The sequence below is a fragment of the Girardinichthys multiradiatus genome, chromosome 1, assembly GCF_021462225.1.
Source record: "Girardinichthys multiradiatus isolate DD_20200921_A chromosome 1, DD_fGirMul_XY1, whole genome shotgun sequence".
Taxonomy (NCBI): domain Eukaryota; kingdom Metazoa; phylum Chordata; class Actinopteri; order Cyprinodontiformes; family Goodeidae; genus Girardinichthys; species Girardinichthys multiradiatus.
Window position 1 is genome coordinate 37,751,146 of NC_061794.1, and position 23,251 is coordinate 37,774,396.

Here is a 23,251-nt window from a genome sequence, read left to right on the forward strand (position 1 = left end):
CCTGATTTGTAATCTGAGTTATTATCTTTATGCTTTTAGTATCTCGTTTTTTTTTCTTACAAATATAAAATGCCACTTTGCTGGAGTGTAGGATTATTTTGAAGCTGTCCTGTATGAAAGCACAACAAATAAAAAATTATATATATTTATTTGGTGTTCAAAAATATAAGTACATTGTAAAACTTTGAATACAGAACAGAACAAATCCAATTTCTGTAGAGACATTTTCTAAAACAAAAAAAAAGTAACAAGCTAAAAGGAGGAAAATGATCTTTAAATTACAAGTTTGTCATTTTCTTCAAGTAGCAGATAGCAGACGAAATAAAGTGCTACAGTCAGCATCCGTATGTGTTCGCTGTTTTCAGGGTGACACCTGTGAACTTTGAGGTCTTTCAGCTAACGTCTCCCCCGGCTGAGTAGTGAGTCATAGTCTACTTACTAATGTGATAAATCAAAATAGATGTGGGCTAAACGTTTCCACCAGGTGCCCACATAGCATATTCTTAAGGTTTCCATTATGAAAAGAAACACGCCTGCTACAGTTCACGCAAGAAATAAAAAAAATAAAAGCCAATACTTCCTGTCGGTCTTATCTCACTGGCCACCTAACTGTGGTGAAAGTCAAGAGTTTCGCAGAAAACACAAGACTGCCGTGGGGGTTTCCATTTGACCTTGAAGCCTTGTTTTGTATTAGAATTTCTGCTAAAACTGCCAAGTTTTTCTTACTTTGATATGATACACTAAATTGATATCTGAATGATCTTGACTAATGAACTGACAATTTCAAGCTATTAAACGTTTCTTGGTATCCCTTTTGGTTCTACAACAGGCATGCCTCAGCTTGCTTGACAGCTCTTTTAAGCTTATCCAAATATTTGCTTCTTGTTGAATCTCTCCTTTACAACTAGGATCTGTCCTATCAGATCCTAGGATCTGTTCTCTAGACTCCTTGCTGGTTTAAGAACACCAACATGGGAAAAACCCTTTTTCTGGACATTTGTTTCATGACCAATTAAGCAACAGCAGGAAAGCCCATAAAGGTTCTGTGACTATCAAATGTAATGTTAAGTTGCCCTGCAACTTGTATAGCCAGCTAGTTACAGTAGTACTTTCACAGTTAATTAGGTTACCCATTCAGAGCAACATGGAAATAAAACAAGTTGTACAGTTGAAACCAGATATTTACATTTACTATTTAAAAATACAACTAACTGACATTTAATTAGACTAATCCTCTATTTTTTTTCACTTTCACAAGTTTATATACATTTACTTAATATTTGGTAGAATTGGCTTTAAACCTATGACTTGGGTCAAAGGTTAAAAGCATCCTTTCAAAAACTTTTACTTCCTGACTGATGTCTTAAGATGTTGGTTTGATAAACCAGACTATTGGAGCTCCACTGTTCTCCTAATAACCTACCTGATTTTTATTTTTCCCATGATGCTGCACAAGGACGTAGTGTGTTTGAGGCGTGCTTTAAAATAAATTGCAGGTATAACCTCTATTTATCTCAAATGTTCTGAGTCAACCTATCAGAAGCTTATAAAGCCATGTGGTCATCAAATGGGTTTCCCCAAAAGGTTTAAAAGTATGGTAGTCTTTGTATATTTTATCTCCTGAATTTGAAGAAAATAATAAAATATCCTGAAAAAAACAAATTTTCTCATTATTCATTTAGCAAATATAACTCATTTTGGCAATCTTAAGTGAACAAAAACAAGATGTCAGCGTTAAATAAAAAGGTGCTGTCTTTTTATAGTGTATGTAAATATCTGGTTTCGACTGAAAACAACGCTGTTCTTTCTTGGGCTCATTTACATACCTACGCTATAAATAACCACACAATACGTCCATTACACTCAGCAAAAAAAAAACAAAAAAACAATACTGGGTAACTAGGTTGAACACTGGAATGAAGATAAAGGCTAACGTTTTCACCAGGAGGCGTACGTGGGCTCAAAATGACAAATGACTAAAAGCTGAACTCCCTATTTGCACTGTACTTTCAAACTGAAAAAGCATGAAATATAAATCATGTTAGCTCTCTTTCTCACTGAAGTAATAGCTGCTTCAGTGAGTCCACTGTGTCTATTTATTACTAAATATACTAATACTTTCAGTATTTAAACTTAAATGCCAGGTACAGCATTTTAAAACCAATTAAGGCTTCTCTGTTAGTAAGGGGAAAAACAGAGTGGTTGCTGTCATTTACATGATGAAAAAGTCATTGTTGAAGTCCACTTGGTTTTTCCCATCTCTGAATTCCCCTTGCTCCCATGTTTATATTTACAGTCATCAAAAGATTACCATTGAAAAACTAGCAGAGAGACACCAAAGTTCCTTCATTTGACTCCTTTCACTGTTTAGGAACCAGAGACATTGATGCAACAACAAAATCCTTCAAACTTGTTGCTCAGTATGGCAAAGAATCCTATTTTGTTCAGGATAAATCTGTTTTCCCTCAGCTGCTTCCATTCACACCGTTTCCTGCTCCGAGGAGATAAGTGATTCTGTGCTGTTACCCTGTTCCTGTTGAGCTTCATGAAAACTGCACTCAATAGCAATCAATGTCCTTGGATCATCTAAATTAGAAGGGAAAATATAATAAAGTTAATGTTCTTTCTTTGCATTTGAATGAAGCTTCCTAACATCGTCTTAAAGTTGCATGCCTCTTATCATTACCTGTAGGAGTCCTAATAATGGGAGTTTTTGAGGGGGTTCTCTGTGTCTTTTTCTTTTTCACATTGTGATGGAGTAGCACAGACACAAGGACGATAAAGATGATGAGGCACATCATAAATCCTCCGATTATCCCAAATAACTCTGATGGCCATGCCTGTTCTTTGTTCTCTGTTTCAAAACAAGAATATGCTAATTACTCCTCATAATTACTCATCAGGAACAAGTACAAACAAGTACAGAAGCTAACAAACATTTCACTTTTAAATGATCCTTCCTTACCAGATTTATCTGGATTGGTCGTAGGTGGAATTGTCAGAGGTGGAAGCAACTCACATATAATGTCAGATGATGAATTTCCTTTGAATACCATAATATGGTTTGAATCTGCACAGCTTTGGAGAAGATTAAAGAATAACAGAAGATTTCCAGTTAGTTTTCTTCATTTCTATTAAATCAACAATGAAACAACTTCAGCATCCGAAAAACTTGTAAAGAGAAAGATTACTTACCTGGTACTGAAGGATTTACACTTTTGGTGAATTTTGTCATTAAAAGTTCCTTCTGGACAAGGTCTGCAAGAACCTGTGAAAAGTGTATTTTTAGATGATTTCCAAAACACCCAGTTTGCCATATGCCACAATCAAATATTTGCAGAATGACATACGATTATTACTATTGTCAGGTTCATAGCCTTTGCCACACTCGTCCACACAGTAGGTACATTTCTCGTTTCCACAGACAAGTCCTTTTTTACACGCACACTGTGTGTCACTTTTAGGGGTGCAGTCTTTCAAATGGACAAGAGCACCTGGAAAAATATGGAGATAATGATAACAGGGTAGATTAGACTCTGAAAGAGCTTCAAAGAAAATGTTTTGTTGCTCAATGCCGTAACATACCAACACACTGCCTGCAAATGTAACATTCATCGGCATCAGTCTTCTCTGTAAAGGTTCCATTTTCACACGGAGTGCAGAGCTCTGTAGGTGTTCGCCCAAGTTTTTTGACCAGGTAATTCCCTGCAAAGAAATCCAAACGTGAGTGGTAAGCTCTGAACATTTGTCAGATTAGCGTGCATGAACTTGGTTATCTGTAGCAGTAAATCAACAGTGATTAATGGTATGATGACTGTGAGTAATTCAAGTTTTCACAGCTGCAAAATGTATACGTTGATTGAAATACTAGATATCCCAGACTGGCAAATGACTGGATTAATCAGTTGTATCAGCCAAGTCTTTGTTGTGGGATCACATAAAAAACCACTGAAACTATGTTTGGTTGCATGCAGCCACCACAGAGGAACTCCCCAAAGCTGGGAATGTGACTTTTTTTTTGCATTTACATTTATATGTTTAAAGATTACAAAACAATTCGTATAAAGAAAGAATTTTGCCTTTCTTTGCAAACATGCCAAAAATTGTAAATGTGAACTGCATTTTAAGAACCTTATTCCTGTTACACTCCTTGTAATTACACGCAAAATACTGTGGTATTCTTTTTCTTTGATTTTTCACTTACCAGGATGACATTGTTCGCAGGCAAAAGTGTCCTCTATTGGAGACCATTTCTTGCAGCCAACTTCAATGTCTCCAAGGATACACCAGAAGCCCTGCGTGAGCAGTGAGAGACACATCATCCAGAAGATCCCAGCCATCCTGAGGTATCAGCTCTCAAACGTCAATAGATCAAATCCAAGAAATAAAAAAGAGATTGTTCGAGACAAAATCCTTGCACTTTCTGAATAGATTTATAATTTAGTTATTCAGCTTCAATTATTCCTCCCAGTGAGATAACGATCACACAAAGCTCTGAGTTGTAAGCCTCTCTGTGCTCAGACATACAGTCACCTCACCACCAGCTGAGTCTGCTATTCATAGCTTCTCTTCAAAACGGGGCGTGTCTTTAGCAGTCCTCTCACATTACAATAAAATGCAACGTCTTTAAAAACAAGCTAAAAAATGTTTACTATCATTTTATAAAGACCATCCCCTTCTGTGAAAATCAGTAAGAATAAATTATATAACTGTGTTGCACCCTAAAAGCAGAACAAAGAGCACACATTATCAGCAGATCACCTCGTAGGGTTTAGTTTATTATTTGCACTGTCAAAAAGGAATATCTCATTATATTTTTTGTGACAACTTTTATATCTCGGGCGAAACAGGTTTCCAGACATTTCACACGGATATTATTTCATCCCATATCCTGTTACTAACGGAAAGTTCAAAATCTGGTCATAAATCTCTTTGATATTTATGCAGTGAAGAGAAGCTACAGTGAGGAGCTGTAGAACAGCCAAACTGGTGACACTTAGGCTGTATGGACTGGTCTGAAAAACCTGACTGCCTACAGGAGCCCCTCCACCCATCCTGAACACAGTCGTCTCCTGGCCAACCGTCTGAATGGCTTCTACTGCAGACATGACAGGAAGCCGTTCACACCTCAAACCATCTCCTCCACATCCCATTCAGGAACAAGTTCTTCCCACAAAGCTACCAACCCCCTACCTTCAGATCCTCTGCCTGCACTAAAGATCTCCGAGGAAGAGGTAAACAGGCTCTTTCAGCGCATGAAAACAAAGAAAGCTGGAGGACCTGATAACGTCTCCCCATCATGCCTGAAAGCCTGTGCAAATCAACTTGCTCCGATCTTCACAAGGATCTTCAACAAGTCACTGGAGAAATGTGAGGTCCCCTCCTGCCTCAAACGATCCATCATCATCCCAGGGCCCAAGAAACCCACCATCCTGGGATTAAATGACTACAGGCCTGTAGCCCTGACGTCTGTAGTCATGAAATCCTTTGAGCGGCTGGTGTTGAAGCACCTGAAAGACATCACAGGACCCCTGCTGGACCCCCTGCAATTTGCTTACCGAGCAAACAGGTCGGCAGATGATGCTGTTAACTTAGGTCTACACTTCATCCTGCAACACCTCGACCGTCCAGGGACGTACGCCAGGATCCTGTTTGTAGACTTCAGCTCGGCCTTCAACACCATCATACCAGACATCCTCCACCAGAAGCTCACACAGCTCAACGTCCCAGCCTCCACCTGTCAGTGGATCAACAGCTTCCTGACAGACCGACAGCAGCAGGTGAGACTGGGGAGCATCTTCTCCCGAACCAGATCAATAAGTACTGGTGCTCCCCAGGGGTGTGTTCTATCCCCACTCCTCTTCTCTCTGTACATAAATGACTGCACCTCATCGGACTCGTCCGTGAAACTCCTGAAGTTTGCAGACGACACCACTGTCATTGGACTGATCCAGGACGGTGATGAGTCTGCATACAGACAGCAGGTGGATCGGCTGGTACACTGGTGTTGTCAGAACTACCTGGAACTCAACCCACTCAAGACTGTGGAAATATTGGTGGACTTTCGGAGAACACCACCCCCATACACCCCTCTCACCATCCTCAACAACACCGTGTCGGCTGTGGACACTTCAGGTTCGTAGAAACCACCACCTCTGAGGACCTGAGATGGTCTTCGCACATAGACACTGTTCGAAAGAAGGCCCAGCAGAGACTGTACTTCCTGAGGCAACTCAAGAAGTTCAACCTTCCACAGGAGCTGCTGGTCATCTTCTACACTACCATCATTCAATCTGTCCTGTCTTCATCCATCTCAGTGTGGTTTGGCTCATCCACAAAACCCGAATAATCAGGACTGCAGAGAGAATCAACAGGGCTGACCTTCCCTCCATCCAGGACTTATACAGGTCTAGGGTCAGGAAAAGAGCTGCTAAAATCTCTGCAGACCCCACACACCCTGCACATAAAGTGTTTAGAGTTTTACCTTCAGGCCGCCGCTACAGAGCACTGTTCACTAAAACCAGCCGCCACAGAGACAGTTTCTTCCCCTAGGCTGTTTCTCTGTTGAACATTTGAGTACCAAACAACAGCATACAGATGTTGCAAATGCACCTTGTTATTTATATATGTGTATATTTGTATATATCTATATTCTGTAATGCAAAAACAAAAACCAGAGAGCAAAGTGTACCGGAGTCAAATTCCTTGTTTGTATGCATGAACTTGGCAATAAAGCTGATTCTGATTCTGATATTACAAGCTCCTACCCTGCCAGGCTTTTACTGTGGGAATATGAGCTGCAGACATTGTCTAATGTATCCTGAAAGACCCAGATATGGCATGCGTAGGTTTGACTAGGACATTTTTGCACGTTCAGATTTGTAAATTGTAACAAAACTGTATTGAATAGTTTGCACAACCAAGATGAAAAGGATTTTATGTGTGTTACACACATTCCTGGGCTCTTTGATATGTATTGGTATGGCAAATTTATGGAACTAGAAAATCAAGAATTCCACAGGTTAAAAAAATATAATTGTTTACATGCATTTTTTATTTTTGCACTATCCATTTGGAATTTACTATCAGGAGACATGCTATTACTCAGATCTTGGAGCGGTTGCATAGCTTTCTGCTGTAGCTCAGGTAGTAGGGGTTCGTCCTATAACCGGTGGGTTGCCGGATTGTACCCTTGCTCTTTCAGTCTCAGTTGTTGTGTCCTTGGGCAAGACACTTCACCCGACTTGCCTGCTGATGGTGGTCAGAGGGCTCAGTGGCGCCTGTGTATGGCAGCCTCACTTCTGTCAGTGTGCCCCAGGGCAGCTGTGGCTACATTGTAGCTCACCACTGCCAGTGTGTAACTGTGTGTATGACTGATTGTAGTTTGGAGTCTCTGGGGACTTGAGAAAACAAGTGCAGGCCAGTTACCATTTCTCAATACACCAAAAGGAGCCCAGTGCCAAATTGCTTTCCAAATCACGTACAAACAGTGTTATCATTGTGTGTGCCTAGTGTGTCAATTTTCAGCAAAACTGAAAATAAAAGCTCAAAGTAAAATTTTGAATGAAAATGAATCATTGTGATGCTTTACTTGACTAAACAAAACAAATTATTGTTATCAATTTCCCCTGAAGAGGGAACTTCTTCCTTTCAGTAAGTACCTTGAGTTTGGGAAAATGAATTGACTTATAATTCGATCAAAGCTGGCAAAATTTTCTGGTTCATCCCGACACATGATTAAGTGACATAAAAATGCAGTCATTGCCACACAGCCTCTGTGTCATTTTCACATTGTGTTATGACCACATAATATTTTCCCTGACATTTAGATGCACTCTTTGACCTTATTAAGCAACGCACAGGTATTGATTCATCTCTTTCTATGAACACATTGCACAAATATGTGATGTCAAAAGTCAACATGCCAACACACTTTGGCTAAGAAACACCTCCCACACTTACCCCTAAACGCCCCCTTCCCAACCCCCTTCCCAAGCATACAAGCTGTAGCTACGAGACAATGTAAACCCCCCCCCTCCTCCCAGCTGCCAAATTAACATACAGCCTTGGGGAAATACTTCATACTCGTTCGGTAAGCAACAATAATATTCAACATGCTGGTAAATGACTGTCTGTAGTTGCCTGTAGGCTGACTAGTAGGTTCAGTGATTCAAACTGTCAAACCGAGACTCACGTCAGCTCTAATAGAAACAAACCACTATTATATTTGAGCTTTTCATTTTAAAGACGCGAGCGTTTAAAATTAGTCGTTATCGGTGTTCTGATGCACTTTTTAATCTGCCTCTGCAGCCCAGGGGTAGAATGCCGAGTTTTGACGTCACTTCCTTCCTGATCTCTGACGCCCCTCTTGTGAGTGGGAGCGTGGAGTCACATTTACGATAGCAGTGTGTGTGTGTGTGCGTATGTGTGTGGTTGGCGGGTCAAGCCGAGCTGGGGGTCTGTCAGATTGAACATTGTGAAAGTAACGTCTGCCCACTGGGAAAGTACACGCAGCGGCGCTGGTGTTCGGAACTTCCACGCAGGGGGTGTTAACGTGAACTGTCATAGATTAGATGCAGATGACAAGTTTAGTATTGAAGCGTTGTTATCCACGTTTCGTATGCAGTCGGTTTTAGATGTCTAAAATTTCCGAGCGTCGTTGTCTCCTTTTAAAACAACCAGTGATAACACCTAATAAAGTAAATATGAACCCGTTTTTAAACCACTGTCAAACAGTAAATTGTCTCCAGAGACTTAAAAAAATATATATATATTATGATAAATGTAACCTTTATTTCACTTGATGCTTAGTGCTAAATGTCTCCATCTAGTGGTGGTAATATAAACTACTCTGACCTTTGGGAGACATCTACACCCTGAAGGTGCGCTGTGGTTTCTGTTACCAAGATGGCGGAAGCAGATACTTTAAGTCCTGTGGATCTCACATGTTTGTATAGCACATCCCACAGATTAACTGGATATAGATATGTGAATTTTGGACGCCCTGCAATAGACAGGGGCAACCTGTCCAGGGTGTATCCTACCGCTTGCACATTGATTCCTGGAGAAAGACACCAGCCCCCCCAAGAATCCAGAGGGTATTGAAAATACATGGAATTATTGATATATTTGGGAGCCCAGGTTAACGCCTCCCTCAAACTTGTTGCTGGAGTCCTCAAACAATTAAGATTTTGTTGAGAATGTTATTCAGGTCAAAGAGGCAGCTTCCAGTTTAGATTGGTGGTATATGAGAAAGTAACATCAGAGAGGATGGCAGGCAGACGTTGTTGTTGGACAGGGCTCAGCATGGACAACCTGAGTGGTATTGGATTCTGCAGCAATAACATCTTTGGCAATTTGAGCTACAGTAGATCATCTTTTGGATCAGACCACACAGGCCAGCCTTCCTTCCTTACATGCCTCAATAAGCCCCAATCACCCATGTTCAAAGAAGAATGATAGAACTGCTGCTCCCTTACATCTAAAAGACTAAAATCGTCAGCTGGGTGGTGCAGCAATCTGATGGATGAGCTGGAGTGTAGGGGAGACAGATGTGTGAGTTTTCCTCCTGGACCTGTTACCCCCTGCCCCCCTTGCCAAGACCTTATCCCTGATAAGTGTGAACAGTGGAAGGATGGATGATTTAACTGCTCAAAAATCTTTATATTACGTTTATGTCAGATTGAGAAAAAAATGGTCTCCTGCTTTTAAACAAACACATACCTAGAGGTGCAAGAATAATCCTTTTCTTGACAATACATTGTGGGTTTTCTTTGAGATCTGACCCACTGATTCAGTTTCTCATCCACAAAATAACATCCCAAATCTCTATGTAAACCTTGTTTTTATTCAACAGTTAAGCTTTATCTGATTTTACTAAACCTAAAACTACTGGTATTAGTTTGACTATCAAGTGTTAGTTTCTATGCAGATAATGAGCTGAAACACATTCTGATTTTGCGGAGAAATTTGTTTTTTTTTCCATCGCTGACCAATTAATTGGTACATCAACAATCCTTAAGCTGAGAGTTCAATAATGGATAACTATGGGCAAGCACAGAGTGGTCAATAGACATGTTGTGCGTTTGGACAATTCAGTTAATTTGCTCATCATGTGCGTATCAACAAGATCAGAAAAGGACACTTCAGGCCAAGTCCGACAATAAAGACAAAGGTTTGAACAGATATATTTTTTAATTCTTATATATAATAAATTTCTATGTACATTTTTTTCTTCTTTTGTAACGAACCAAAATTAAAGAGAAAACTTTGATTGCAAACAGTGTTTTCATACTTAAAGGGAGAGACAAAATGGAAAAGTGCTCATAAAACTAGAGTGTTATTTCCCTGTTGTAGCTATTCTTTAAGTAGATGCAACAGGGGTTTGCCATTGTTTAACAGGGGGTGGTTATTCTGTTGGCCAGGATTCCCCTTGAACTTACTTTAAACTCACGTGAAATGAGAAGAAAATGATAATAACAAACAAACCAAAAAATAAATTGGCAACATACACAGCTCTGACATAAAAAAGAAAGTTCCACCGCACCTTGTGAGGCCTTGGCTTCTGACCCAATAACTTTTTACTATGCTGACAGTTGCTGCGACAACAAACTGGATCGACACTCTTGAGTCTGTTAGTTGTGCCCACATTTCTGCTGATGTTACTGTGCTTAAATCTAAGTGTTACCATTGTTCAGTCACCTCACCTGATGGGAATAATGATACAGTGGGTATAAAAAGTATACACACATCTGGTAAAATGCCAGATTTTTGTGATATTAAAAAACAACATGATGAATGTTTTCAGAGATATTTCTACCTTTAATGTAACGTGTTTCCTTCACAATTGAAACTGAAAAGCTCAGCAGCCTGCATAATTGTGCACACCCTGAATCTAATACTTTGCTCATACATCTTTTGACTTAATTTCAGCATTGAGTCTTCTTTGGTAGGAGTGAATCAGCATGCTGCCTCTTCACTGGACAATATTTGACCACTCTTCCTTGCAAAAGTTCTCCCAATCTCTCAAACGATGAGGACATCTGTCCACACCCTTGTTCAGGTGACCCCACCGATTTTCTGTCAGATTTAGTTCTGGCTCGGGCTTTCCAACACCTTAACTTTCTTCAGGTGAAGCTAGGGCCCAGGGCAAAGCAAAAAAAAACAAATCTTCTTCAGCTTTCTAGCACCTGAAGGTTTTGGGTCAAAACTGTCTGGTATTTTACAACTGTTTATGATTTCCGGTTGGTGGGTAGGGGGTGTTAAATTACATTTGGGAATCAGGGCTAAAGATAGTTTGGTTTCATCAGATCATATCACATAGTTCCACAAGATGTAGGGAGATTTTATAAAGGTTTTGATGTTTCATTGAATAAAACACTAATATCTTTCAGGACTGCTTCTCAGATCAGGCATGTTAGAACACAGGAGACTGTTGTCACATGTACAACAGCTTTTTTAGGGTTACTGTCAGGTTCGTGGCAGCCCCCAGACCTGTTTCTGTCTATTTTTTATCGATTATGGAGGAATATCCAGTTTTAGTTTTGTTCGATATTTTCTTCAACTACCGATGACTGTCTTTCTTCACCTGACTGATAAACCCCTGTACAAAGGTACAGAATTTTTATTTTCTATATTTTGTCCTTCAGCAGATTTATTTGTTTTTCAGTTAGATATTAAAGGAAATATTTCACATTAATGGTGGAAAAAGTTCTAAAAATGGTTTATCAAAAACCTGACACTTCACCAGGGGTGTGTAGACTATTTATAACTACAGTATGTCTGACAGCGAACAGCTGAGAGAGCAGAAACTGGCCTCTAACTCACAAATGGTGATGTCTGATTGTCTGTCAGGGAGCCGAAGGAGACAAACTGTGACAACATCATCAATGCAACATGACCACATAAATAACATCACAAAATCATCCAGTGTACGGATTCATCCTTTAGAACATTGGCAAGAAGGAACCTCCTCCCTTTAGTTTAGTTGATACTTTAAACAAAATGAATTTATAAAATTTCTTTAAAGCAGTTCGACATGCACTACCCAGCCTTGTTAAAACTGGCAACTGGCTATGGGGTCTTCCTCATGAAGCTGTGGAAAAACACAGATCGAGGTTAGTGTTGGCAAGTAAGAGCTCAGGCAAGCTGCTGGCAAAACCCCAGAAACAGTGGAGATATTGGGCAGGAGGTGTGGACAACGTAGAGATATGAGTCCAGAGTTTTCAGTCTGGGTCTGGGGGATTGAGATCCAGTTCCAGTCTAGTTAAAGGTCTTGCAGAACAGATAATATCCGGGATATACCCGAGAATGTCTGGAGGGCAGCTTCAAAGACGTCACCACACCGAACAGCACTCACGTTTTACAAACTGTACATGTCTGTAAAAAAAAGGGTGGGCGGTTTCAGGTGGAGCACCTGTGCTTGTGAGTGAGAGGAATCCTTCCTTTGTGCTAACACAGCCTGTGATCCTTTCTGTGGACATCGGAGGGCAGGGGACTACGGAGAGGGCCAGGTAGTATCTACATTCTGAACTTAGGGGTGCTCAAAAGACTGAGGAGAAAAAAGAAAAAGACGCAAGTGAGTTCTGGGAGAATTGTTTTGTGCTCACTGTGTTTTGAAGGCACTGTTCTGTCACATGATGTCCACAAAGAACTCACAGGGGTTGCCCATGGCGTGCTGGAACGACTGCCGGCTGGCGGTGAGCTCAGGAGGAACGGTCGCTAGCTCTCTCCCAGGGGGGGCTCCTGGGGGCGTGTTAATGCTCATTGAGGTTTTGGGGGCATGGCGAGCTAGACAATAAGGGGGAGGTAAGCCCGGGGGGCCATAGGAGGAGGCGTGGCTTCTCTCGCTCTGCGCGCAGGAGCCCGCCCCTGGCTGGGTGAATGGGGTGTGGCAGTAGCTGAAGGAGTGGTTGTTCTGGGACAGCGAGTGGCTCCTGTGCGAGTGGCTGTGACTGAGACTTGACCTGGTGTGGCTGTGATGGCTTATCTGGCTGGCAGACCTGTCGCCTCGCCTACCACCACGGAGGCCTGGCTCGGACTCACAGCACGTCGTCCTCTGAGCTTTGTCCTGCGGGGAGCGTCTGTCTTTGCCTGCGCTGGGGTTTGATCCACTGCTTCGACTTCCTGCTGACAAAAAGAAAAAAAGGTTGTTTCAGTTGAGCCTTTTGCGACATCTGCAAAATCAGCTGCAATGAATCAGATAGAGCTCACTCAGAACCAGAAACTGATTGAAGGAAAAAAGTAAAAGGTCACACATTAAACAACAGCTTAAAGGAGCTTTTTCAAACTGTAATTCTAAACCTGACATGTTAGCCCCTGGAGTAATGTGTACAAAAAATACATTAAAGCTCTCTGTTTAAGATGTGACCAGATATGTTCTTATGCAATCTAGAAAAGAGTCACCAGTCAGGAGCAAACATGATTATGTCAAAGGTTTGAGCTTTAAGTTCCACCACAAGTACTGCAATCATACTGCAGCTGATGTTTCTACAAACACTGAAGCATTCACAGTTCATACAGTGCTTTGGAAAAATATTCATACCACCTTAATTTTTTCATATATTATTACATTGCAACAAAAAACCTCAATGTATTTTATTCGGACTTTATGTTAAGTGGAGAGAACGTCATAAATGGTTTCAGAATATTCCTCCAAACAAACATTTGTGGACTTTTATTCAGCCTTCTTTACTCGGACACCTTTAAATAAAATCCATTACTTTCAGAAGTCATCTTATTTGTAACTAGAGGCCACCAGTGTGTAATATAGGAGGTTTGTTCGAGAACATTGGTGAGCAGCATCATGAAAACCAAGGAACACAGCAGACAAGTCAACGATAAGGTTAGGGAGCAATTTAAAGCAGAATTAGGCCAGAATGCAATGCTTAAACACCGACATCCTATGGAGCATTGTTCAACCCGTCATCTGAAAATGGAAAGAGTATGGCACAAGTGCATACCTACCAAGACAAGAAGTAAGGAGAGCATTAACCCAAGAAGGAGCCAAGAAGCCCAGGGTCTCTCCGAAGGAGCTGAAGAGATTCAGAGCTCAGATTGCAGAATCTATCAGCACAGCAGCTATTTTGTCCTCCACATATTCTGTCTTTTTAAAAGACGGGGAAAAATTAAAGTTGAAAAAGTCCCATCTTTATTTTGCCACACACCAGTCTGCCATACACCACTCACAAGGAAGTGAAACAAGAGGCCCCCAGCTCCAGTCCTTGAGATCCACTGTCTTGCATCTTTTAGATGCGTCCAACACACTTGTGAATAGTGAAATGACCTCTTCAGCATGTAGTAACGTTCTGTAGTGGTCTGGTAATAAGTGACTCAGGTGTGTCAGAACAGGGTTGCACACCTGAGTCCAGATAGTGGCTCTAAAGGACTGGAGTTGGAAACCTCTGATGCAAAAGAAGGTGTTCTGGTCAGATCAGATGGAAAATAATGCTTCGGCCAACATGCAAACAATATGTGTGACAGAAAACTAACCCTGCACATCACCCTCAACACACCATCCCCACAGTGAAGCTTGGTGGTGGCAGCATAGTGCTATGGGGGTTCTTTCTTCAGCAGGTACAGGGAAGGTGATTATAGCAGATGGATAGGGCTAAATACAAGGTAAAAACATGTTAGAGGCTGCAAAAAACGTGAGACTGTGGTGGTGGCTCACCAATTGAAAATCTGCGTGAAGGCTGGGAAATAAATTTTCACAGATACTTTCCATCCAGTCTGAATGACCTATTTTGCAAAGAAGAATTTCTCAAAATATTCCATCTCTAGATGAACAAAGCTGGCAGAAACATACCCTAAAACACTTGCAAGACTGTAATTACAAAATGGGGTTCTAAAAAGTACTGATTCAGAGGCGCTCAATGTAAACTGATGAATGACTTTAAAACTGAAAACCTTATATAATTGTTCCACTTCACAGTTCTGCCATATTTTGTGTTGGATTGTTAGATAAAATCTCAATAAAACACAATAAAATCTGTGGCTGGAACGCAACCTAAAAAGGTTCAAGTGGTTTGAATATGCTTTCAAGGCACTGTACATATGAACATGATACACCTGCATCAGACGAAGCACAACTAAGTTTGGTGATGTTACACAAAAACCTATATGTGAGTCATCAGGTTTGCCTGAAAAAGGCGGATTTATCATGCTGATGGAGGTGCCTCATATGTTGCAAAAACATCATTTCAACTTCTGCAATGAGCCCAACAGTACTGGGTAAAGTGGTGCATGATTGTCCTCTATCAGCACAAGCCTTAAAATGGATCATTCTCCAACATGCATCTCCCAGCACACAGTACAAACACATGCCCAAAGGTGCAGAAAGGGAGAATCGGCTGTTAGGAGAGTCACACAAAAGATACACACAGAGACAGAAAAATCATGGGGCTGACAAAGGATGAGGGAGCAGAGAAAATGGGAAAACCTTAAAGCTGTGATATGATAGATGGAGAATGCTGAGCGCAGGAGAAAGAGATGAGAGGACAGAGAAAGAGTGAGACCGGATGGCGAGTAAAAAGATGAGAGCAGCAGAGGAGGAACAGGAGAGGGGGTTAGTAGCCTTACCGATTCCCCCAGTGTCCTGGGACTACCTCTTCCTTCAGTCTACTGTAGCCCAGCAGAAACAAAGGGAACAACAGAATTACATACACCTCCCAGGCCAGATGTCTCCACACTAACTGACATCCTGAACCTGCTCCACTACCTCTGAACTAAAACTGCTTTTTGCAGTTTTTCTGTCCCTATACAGCTAAATAAAAGTCACGGCTTGTATTCCAATAACAAATGGCCACATGCAAATGATTAAGCACTCCTTTTTAAAATTTGTTATCTCTGTTCTTGTAAAGATTAGTGAAAAGAATGGCTGAAAGCAAGAAATGGTCATGCTTGGATGAATCACTTACAATGATGAAAAACATATCGATAACTGAACTACTTAGTTAAAAAATCCCAATCCACCCCCAAACTCTCCGCAGTCCTTCAATGCAAAAATCATGCAGCACCATCACATTTAGACTTGAAATAAAGACAAAAAGATCATCTGAGAACTCAGAGAAAGAGATGGGATTGCTTGTGATTCCAAATCACATGTTGGATCAGATGTCTTTTAGTGTTGGTACACACCCAGTACTGCAGAGCTGTCCGCTGCGTGACACAACGCTCTCATGACTGACCTTTACAACAACAGGATGCGTTTTAGAAAACACAAACTGAACGATGGAGAAGGCAATCCAAAGCAAAGGGCCAGAACAGCTAATATTAAGCATGAGTTACACACTTGTTAACACTGATGTCATGTGACACAGGCAGTTTGATGCCATTTTGAGTCAGATTACATTAATTAATGATTTGTTGTTGAAAAATCAAGGGGCCCGTCTTGCACCTTCCTCGCTTCTCACCCTCACTGTGCTGGCTGCCGGCGCTCCCACTGTGGAAACTGTGGCACGGGTCAGAGTATCCCGGTGGGAAGCAGGGAGGCGCAGACGGAAAAGGAGGGTACGGGAACGGCTGCCCGCCTAGAGGCCAGGGGTTGGTGGTCGGAGGTAGCGGTGCCAAAGTGTCCTGCTCGGAGCCTCCACCACTGGATCCCTCATTCAAATTGAGTGACGCCATGTCTTAAAGAGGGAGAAAAGGATTAAATAACCATAAACACAAGATAGATGGGTTAAATTACTAATGAACCAACAAAATAAGTGTCTGTACTTTGGCAGAGGTCCCCAAATGTGTAGTAGCACTGTTCAGAGAAGGTGATTTTGTTGACTGTGTGTCTCAGGTAGCCATGTTTCAGCAGACTGCTTGCGTACTTCCTTGCATCTCGTCGATCTTTGAACCCCTCCACTCTGGAGTAAAGCCAGTCCACCACATCGGCACCTACACACAGCAACACACACATACATGATGGCTCCAGCTAGGACACAGACCCTGTAACTACCGCTGATACAACAAAGTGACCCCGGAGAATACAAGTAAACAGTGTGCAAGCACTACCAGGACTTGGATACTACCACAGCGCACAAAAGACACAAACCCTGAGTGCAGTGTATATCCACTACAGAATCAGAATCAGTTCTGAGTGACTTACTGTAAACTGCCTTTAAAACCTCAAACGTGTGTGCTTCTAACATTTTGCTTTGCTCAGCTTTTCTCACCTATGACGGCATTGGCGATAGTGATCTTCAGCCACATCCTGTCCCGTATCTCCAGGCCGGAGTCAGGAAGCTGCATCACCTTCACAATGGTTGCCATGTCTGTTTTACCAACAGACAGAGGCAGGTCATCAAATTCTAAGATACAGAAGAAAATGGAATAAAATGTTTCTCAGAATTTGAATGATTTCTCAAAATGTTGTTATATGATGCTAAAGAAGTCTCTGGCTGTCTTTACCGTAATGTGGATAAGGTCCCGTCAGGGCTGTGGTGTGAGAAATCCAGGCTGCAGGGTCGATGGGCCTCACTGGTTCCGCTGAGCATAATAAACAAACAGGGTAACCAACTCAAAATGACTTGAGTTGTAACTTGAGTTACATCAGTTACAATCAGTAGGTTACAATAATATTTACAGCCTTTTGTCAAATTTGATCACTTTGCAACTACAAACTTTAATGTATTTAGTTGGGATTGCATGTGTAAGACCAACACAAAGTAGGGTATGATTGTGACGTGGAAGGAATGTTAGAATGTTTTATTTTATTATTTTTTTTGGATTTGGATGAAGTCCTTTTTATCTTAATACTCCAAAATAAAATCCAGCACCACCAAGTGCTTTCAAAGGTCACATAATTAGTAATCAGAGTTTATCTGTTTTACTTTCCTCAGTATAAATGAAGCTGTTCTGTAAATTCCTGTGAGATCTCTTAGAGAACATTATTCAACAAACAGCATCACCAAAATGAAGAAACACGGTAGACAGGTTTAGGGACAAAGACACGGAGAAGTTTAAAACAGGGTGAGGTTAAAAAACAATATCCAACGCTTTGAACATCTTCAGGAGCGCTCTTTAATCCATCATCTGAAAATGGTGCGGCACAACTGCAAACCTACCATGGCATGGCTGTCCACCTAAACTGAAACACTAGGCAAGGAGAGCATTAATCAGAGGAGCAGCCAAGAGGCCCAAGTTAACTCTGGAGGAGCTGCAAAGACCCACAGTTCAGGTTGGAGAATCTAAAAACCAGACAAAAACTTGGCTACGGTAATGTAAGAGTTGCAACAAGAAAGGCATTTTTCAAAAAGCCAAAGGAAGTCCTGTTCGCAGTTTGCTACAGGCCACATAAAGACACAGAAAATGCTGAGTAATTTAAAGAAAACTGAACTGTCATGCCGATGCGATGTTAAAACACGGAAGTTGCAGCATCATGCTGTGGGTATGCTTTTCTTTAACATGGAAGTCCTAAAGACAGAAAGGTACAAATGCAGCAACAGTGGTTAGGTATTGACTTGGGGGGGCCTGAGTACAAACGTACGTCAAACATTTTCGACCTTATTTGTAAAGAACATAATGGAAAACCATGAATCAGTTTCCTTCCACTTCAGTTATGCATCACTTTGTGGTCATACTGAACACAATAAAACACACTGAAGTTTGTGGTTGTAATTCCACAAAGTTTAATGAGTATGAATATGTTTGCAAGCACTGCAGCATCATCAACCATACATGACTGAGGAAGATCTTACCACGAGGGATGGTGAAGTAACTTCGTGGAGATGGATCCCAACACTTGGCAACCGTAAGACTAATAGGGCTATAAAACAGAATCAAAAATGAGTAAATACAAAAGCACAGACATTTGCATATGTATTATATAAACTGAACATAGAAAACAAGAGTGGAGAAGCATATTAAGAAATAAAAGGCCCAGGAGGAAAGTTTCATTCATCCAAATGACACAACAGGACTTATGTATGACTTATGTATAATATGTATAGTGTTCCTCTTTACATACAAACAATCAGATTTATTAAATGCTTTTTATATTATATTTAAATAATTAGCTGAAACAGAGCTAAATACAAATTGTTAAATGCACCTTTTATTGCTGCAGCATAATCTCACACTGACATTTGTAATTTCCTTTTTTGGTTAAACAAAGTGTCAAGGAACCTTTAATTAGCATGTCATGACCTCCTGTTTCCCTGGGGTATAAATATGATATGAGACAATGATGTATTACTTTCATCCAATCTTTAAAATAGGACAGACAAGAGAACATGCCATTTAAGGCAGGCTGATGTGTGTTGATCTTCATAAATAAGGAAATGGCTAAAAGAAAAGAGCTGCTCACCTAAACTTCCCCCCATATCTACAGTCAGGCATTAATCTGCGGGATTTGAGCAAACAATGAGGGGTGACAGTAAATGTGGACTGCATGTATGTGGCCTAAAGCTGTTAGTGGAGACATGTTTTTCAGACGTTTTAACATGATTTTTGTAATTATTCTCCTCTCAATAACCAAACTGAACCTTTTTAATGAAATTGAACAGTTCGAAATGTACCATTACGAAGCCCAAACAACAAGATCTGGACAGTCTGTGATGATCTTCAACAGTAACTGATCTGAGTGATTTTAATGCTCTTACCCAGTCTTAGAAACTATCTCTCTTAGGATCCTCACAGCGTCATCGTTGCTCATGTTCTCAAAATTCACATCATTCACCTGGTTTACATACAAAACATTAAAATCAGGTATCACAGTGCAGGTTTTCAGACCTATATCATTTTGAAGGTTTTAAGTTTTAAGCTCTTGGATTTATTGGTTGGCATTAATGTCTAAAGAGCTATAAGGCCTTCAGATTTCTACAAACCCATAACCGTTTACTATGCGAAGTGCATAAAATGCAGAGGAAATGTAATTAGCCTTCACGTGCTGATGTGTAACCAGAAAACTCTGACGTACAGAGATCAAAACACGGCAACCGCACAAAGGAAAACTTCAACATAAAAATGTCGTTACGGAAGTGAATAAGATGTGGTTATCGATATGCTTCAAAAACCACAGAGAGACACATTCATGTCTTTTAGTCTCACTTGTGACACACTGTGGCAGCTGTAGAGGCGCCGCTACACATAAACAAAAAACACTGCTATTTATCATGATTTTTTCAATTCTTTACAAGAATTTGTAAAAGTGGAAGTGTACCTGTAAAAGCATGTCTCCTGGCTCTATCCTGCCATCAGCAGCCACAGCTCCTCCCTTCATGATGGAGCCAATGTAAATGCCACCGTCTCCTCGGTCATTACTCTGACCTACAATACTGATGCCCAGAAAGTTGTATTTCTCTGTCAAAAACAAAAAAAATAAAAAACTCACAAGTGTGAACAATAAGAAATTAATTCTTGTAGGAATATAAGGCAAAGTGAACATCCCATTTACCCATGTTAAGTGTGACCGTGATGATGTTGAGGCTCATGGTGGAGTCTGTGATACTGCTGAAGGATGAAGACTAGAAAAGACAAAGAGGTTTGCAGTGAGAACATTGTAAATCAAAAGTGGCATGAAGTCTATATCAATCAGCTCTCTCATCTGTTTCTGCTGCTCAGCGTCAGCATTCATTTATGCTCAAGCAGTGATGGGACTTAGAAGTGTGTACCCGATCAATCTTGGCCATTTTGTGCCTCCGTCTGCGCCGCTTGTGTCTGCGCATGAGCTGTGAAGAAGAACTTTGTTCTGTGGAGCTACTGAGCCTGAAATAAAAAGAGGCAAAATAGTTGTTCAGAAAGAGAATGAGGAGGAAAATGGGATTTAGCAGAATTAGACCAATGCCAAGTCGAAGAAAATGTAAGCAGACCTAAGATTGTATGAGTCCTTAAGCTGTATTCCTTCTGAGAGCCAACTTCATCAATCATTACATACTTGGAGAGTCAAGGGTGTGGGGAGAAATTTTATGTTTTCTTCGCAAGCAACCACATGAAAACGTGGATTATTTTACAGTTAATGTGCATGAAATATGACACCAGCTCGCACTCAGGTTGCCAGTCCATCACAAGACAACACACAGACATACAGGACAAACAACCATCGATGCACTTATGCCTGAGAGCAATTTAGAGAGAACATTAAACCTGTGGTGCATGTTTTTGGGCTGTGGGAGGAAGCAAGAATACCCAGAGAGAACCCAGTGAATGTACGGAGAGAACATGCAAAATTTGTGCAGAAAGACCACAGGCTGGGATCTAAACCCAGGACTTTCTTGTTGTGAGGCAACAATGGTAAAAACTGGGCCGCCATGCCAAAAAAGTTCCTTTTCATTATTAGTTTCTATTGTTGTCATATATTTTCACATTATTGTCTTTGTTTGGCATTATTTATCAAATTAAAACCACAGTTGTAGAGTTTAAACCCATCTTTACTGATTTATATCTCATAATAAAAACCACCGACAAACGTCCTCCTCACTGCCAAGACAGGGCAGCAATACAAACCTTGGTCTTTGTCCCGCCTTTATTGTTACTGCTCCAGTTTCCATTAAAAACATTTTTACAACTATAAAGTGAATCAAACCAATTCTAGCTTGCTCTACAAAGTCTGCTGTTAGATCATCTTGGCGGGTAGGTGGTTTGTCATTTTTACTGTTTTCTGTTATATTGAACTCACAACAAACTGTCACCATAAATCTAAAGTACATTGCTGTGAAAAAGTATCTGCCCTCCTACAGACTTCTTCTGGTTTTGCTTTTGTTGTCTGTCTTTAATGTTTGAAATGACCGAAGAATCGTTATTATCAGACAAAAATAACCTGAGTAAATATAAAAAGAAAATGTCATTAATGAAAACAGCTATCCAAATCAACGTGGCCCTATGTAACAAGTAATTCGAAACATGAGTTACTGTTGACTGAAGACATTTTTTGGACATTTTTGTTCAATTCCATCAAGAAATCACTTGTCAAATAGAACTTGTCTGGCAACATGAAGTAGCCAAACGATATTGAAAAGCAACACATGCTGCTGGTATTTAAATACATTCAGGAAAAAATTAAAAACAAAGTCATTCAAATGTATTTGTCTGGAAAATGTTATGAAGCCATTTCTAGGGCTTTGGGACTCCAGCATGAGAGTTATTATTCACAAATGGGGAAAACATTGAACATTAGTGAACCCCCCCAGGAGCGATCAGCCTACCAAAATTACACTAAGAGTGCATCATCAACTCATCCATGCAGTCATAAAAAACACAGATCAACATATAGAGCACTGCAGGCTTCACTTATCTCAGTCAAGGTCATGATTCAACAATAGGAAAGAGGCTGGGTAAAAATGGCATCTATGGGAGAGTTTTAAGGTGAAAACAACTGCTGACCCAAAAAATCCACAAAAGCCCAGCTCACGTTTATCATTATGATGATCTTTATGACTTTTGGGAAAACATTCTGTGGACTGGCAGGAGAAGATGGAAACTTTTTGGAAGGTACATCTGGTGCAAAACTAACAGCATTTTAGAAAAAGAACATCATGTTGACAGTCAAACGTGGATGGTGGTACTATGATGGTTTGGGACTGCTTTGCTGCTTTAGGATCTGGAAGATTTGCTGTAATTGATGGAACCATAAAGCAAATTTCAGGCAATGATCTGGAGCACACCACCAGGTTGACTTCTGAATGGCTCATAAAAAAGGTTTTAGAACAACCTTCTCAAAGTCTGGACATAAATCAAATTGAGATACAGTGGCATGCTGTAAAACCCTCCAGTGTGCCTGAAATAAAACAATTCTTCAAATAGAAGTGGGTCAGAATTCCTCTACCAAAATCTGGGCAAATAGTTTTTCACAGAACTGTATGTTAAAAACCATGACTTTGCAAACCATTACTCACCTACACAAATTTTTAAATGTTTGAAGGGCTTAAAAGTACATCTTTTGATGCAAGGAAGTATGTTACCTGCTGGCATCCTCATCCTCCTCACTGTCAACAAACGAGCTGGACTCCAGCTCGCTGCTCATTACTGAGGCGCTGTCGTAACCCATGGCCGAGTCCCTGGCTGTCCGCTCAGATTTAGAGTGACCATTGATGCGAGGGACTGCAGAGACAGAGAGAGAGAGAGAGCAGAAGAGCTGTGAGCCAGACGCTGAGGTTATGTTGTTCACCGTGGGCTCGGATCAGAATCAGACGGATAAACAGGAAGGACGTTGTTGGGGTTAGTAAGAAATCTAGATCTGCAGTGGGAGCAACGTCAACAGGAGAGTTTTTAACCAATAAAAGTAAGACTGGAAATGTAAACTAAAAACAAGAAGTGCAGCTCCTAA

The 23,251-nt window shown here is 40.8% G+C and overlaps 2 protein-coding genes across 10 annotated transcripts in view; both read right to left on the reverse strand.

Annotated features, from left to right (window-relative positions):
* Positions 1–129: 129 nt before the first annotated feature.
* Positions 130–4,530, reverse strand: tnfrsf9a (tumor necrosis factor receptor superfamily, member 9a). Of its 2 annotated transcripts, none has more exons than XM_047367134.1 (7): positions 4,205–4,530; positions 3,586–3,705; positions 3,360–3,494; positions 3,196–3,268; positions 2,966–3,078; positions 2,687–2,854; positions 130–2,586 (listed from the first exon to the last, which is right to left on the reverse strand). In XM_047367134.1, exons 1-7 carry the CDS (start codon positions 4,338–4,340, stop codon positions 2,480–2,482), a joined length of 852 nt encoding a protein of 283 aa, XP_047223090.1. In that variant the 5' UTR covers positions 4,341–4,530; the 3' UTR covers positions 130–2,479. The 2 variants fall into 2 exon arrangements, with proteins under 2 accessions (XP_047223090.1, XP_047223088.1); XM_047367132.1 differs by having other exon boundaries at positions 3,351–3,494.
* A 5,645-nt stretch (positions 4,531–10,175) lies between these two features.
* dvl1a (dishevelled segment polarity protein 1a) overlaps positions 10,176–23,251 on the reverse strand; it is a 35,040-nt gene continuing 21,964 nt past the window's right edge. Inside the window, exons 5-17 of one of the 8 annotated variants that reach the window (XR_007039665.1) lie at positions 22,887–23,025; positions 20,601–20,694; positions 20,384–20,453; positions 20,150–20,289; positions 19,590–19,666; positions 18,687–18,754; positions 17,398–17,475; positions 17,163–17,297; positions 16,717–16,884; positions 16,413–16,628; positions 16,138–16,187; positions 15,580–15,618; positions 12,994–13,125 (exon numbers count right to left, since the gene is read on the reverse strand). Coding sequence is in view for 6 of the 8 variants with exons in the window: in XM_047374942.1 (XP_047230898.1) it covers positions 12,632–13,128; positions 16,413–16,628; positions 16,717–16,884; positions 17,163–17,297; positions 17,398–17,475; positions 18,687–18,754; positions 19,590–19,666; positions 20,150–20,289; positions 20,384–20,453; positions 20,601–20,694; positions 22,887–23,025 (1,682 nt within the window). In the remaining 2 variants the exon portion in view is untranslated. Of the gene's footprint in view, positions 13,129–15,579; positions 15,619–16,137; positions 16,188–16,412; positions 16,629–16,716; positions 16,885–17,162; positions 17,298–17,397; positions 17,476–18,686; positions 18,755–19,589; positions 19,667–20,149; positions 20,290–20,383; positions 20,454–20,600; positions 20,695–22,886; positions 23,026–23,251 lie in introns of all 8 variants that reach the window. The other 7 variants (XR_007039664.1, XM_047374959.1, XM_047374986.1 and 4 more) reach the window with 7 other exon arrangements.

What these genes read in the sequence shown, in the direction of transcription:
- tnfrsf9a (XM_047367132.1), bottom strand. Translation starts at nt 4,340, where the DNA reads ATGGCTGGGATCTTCTGGATGATGTGTCTCTCACTGCTCACGCAGGGC. An exon ending in CATTTGCAGGCAGTGTGTTG is followed by an intron (nt 3,495 to 3,585) that starts GTATGTTACGGC and finishes ATATTTTTCCAG; the next exon opens with GTGCTCTTGTCCATTTGAAA. An exon ending in TGTAAATCCTTCAGTACCAG is followed by an intron (nt 3,079 to 3,195) that starts GTAAGTAATCTT and finishes TCTTCTCCAAAG; the next exon opens with CTGTGCAGATTCAAACCATA.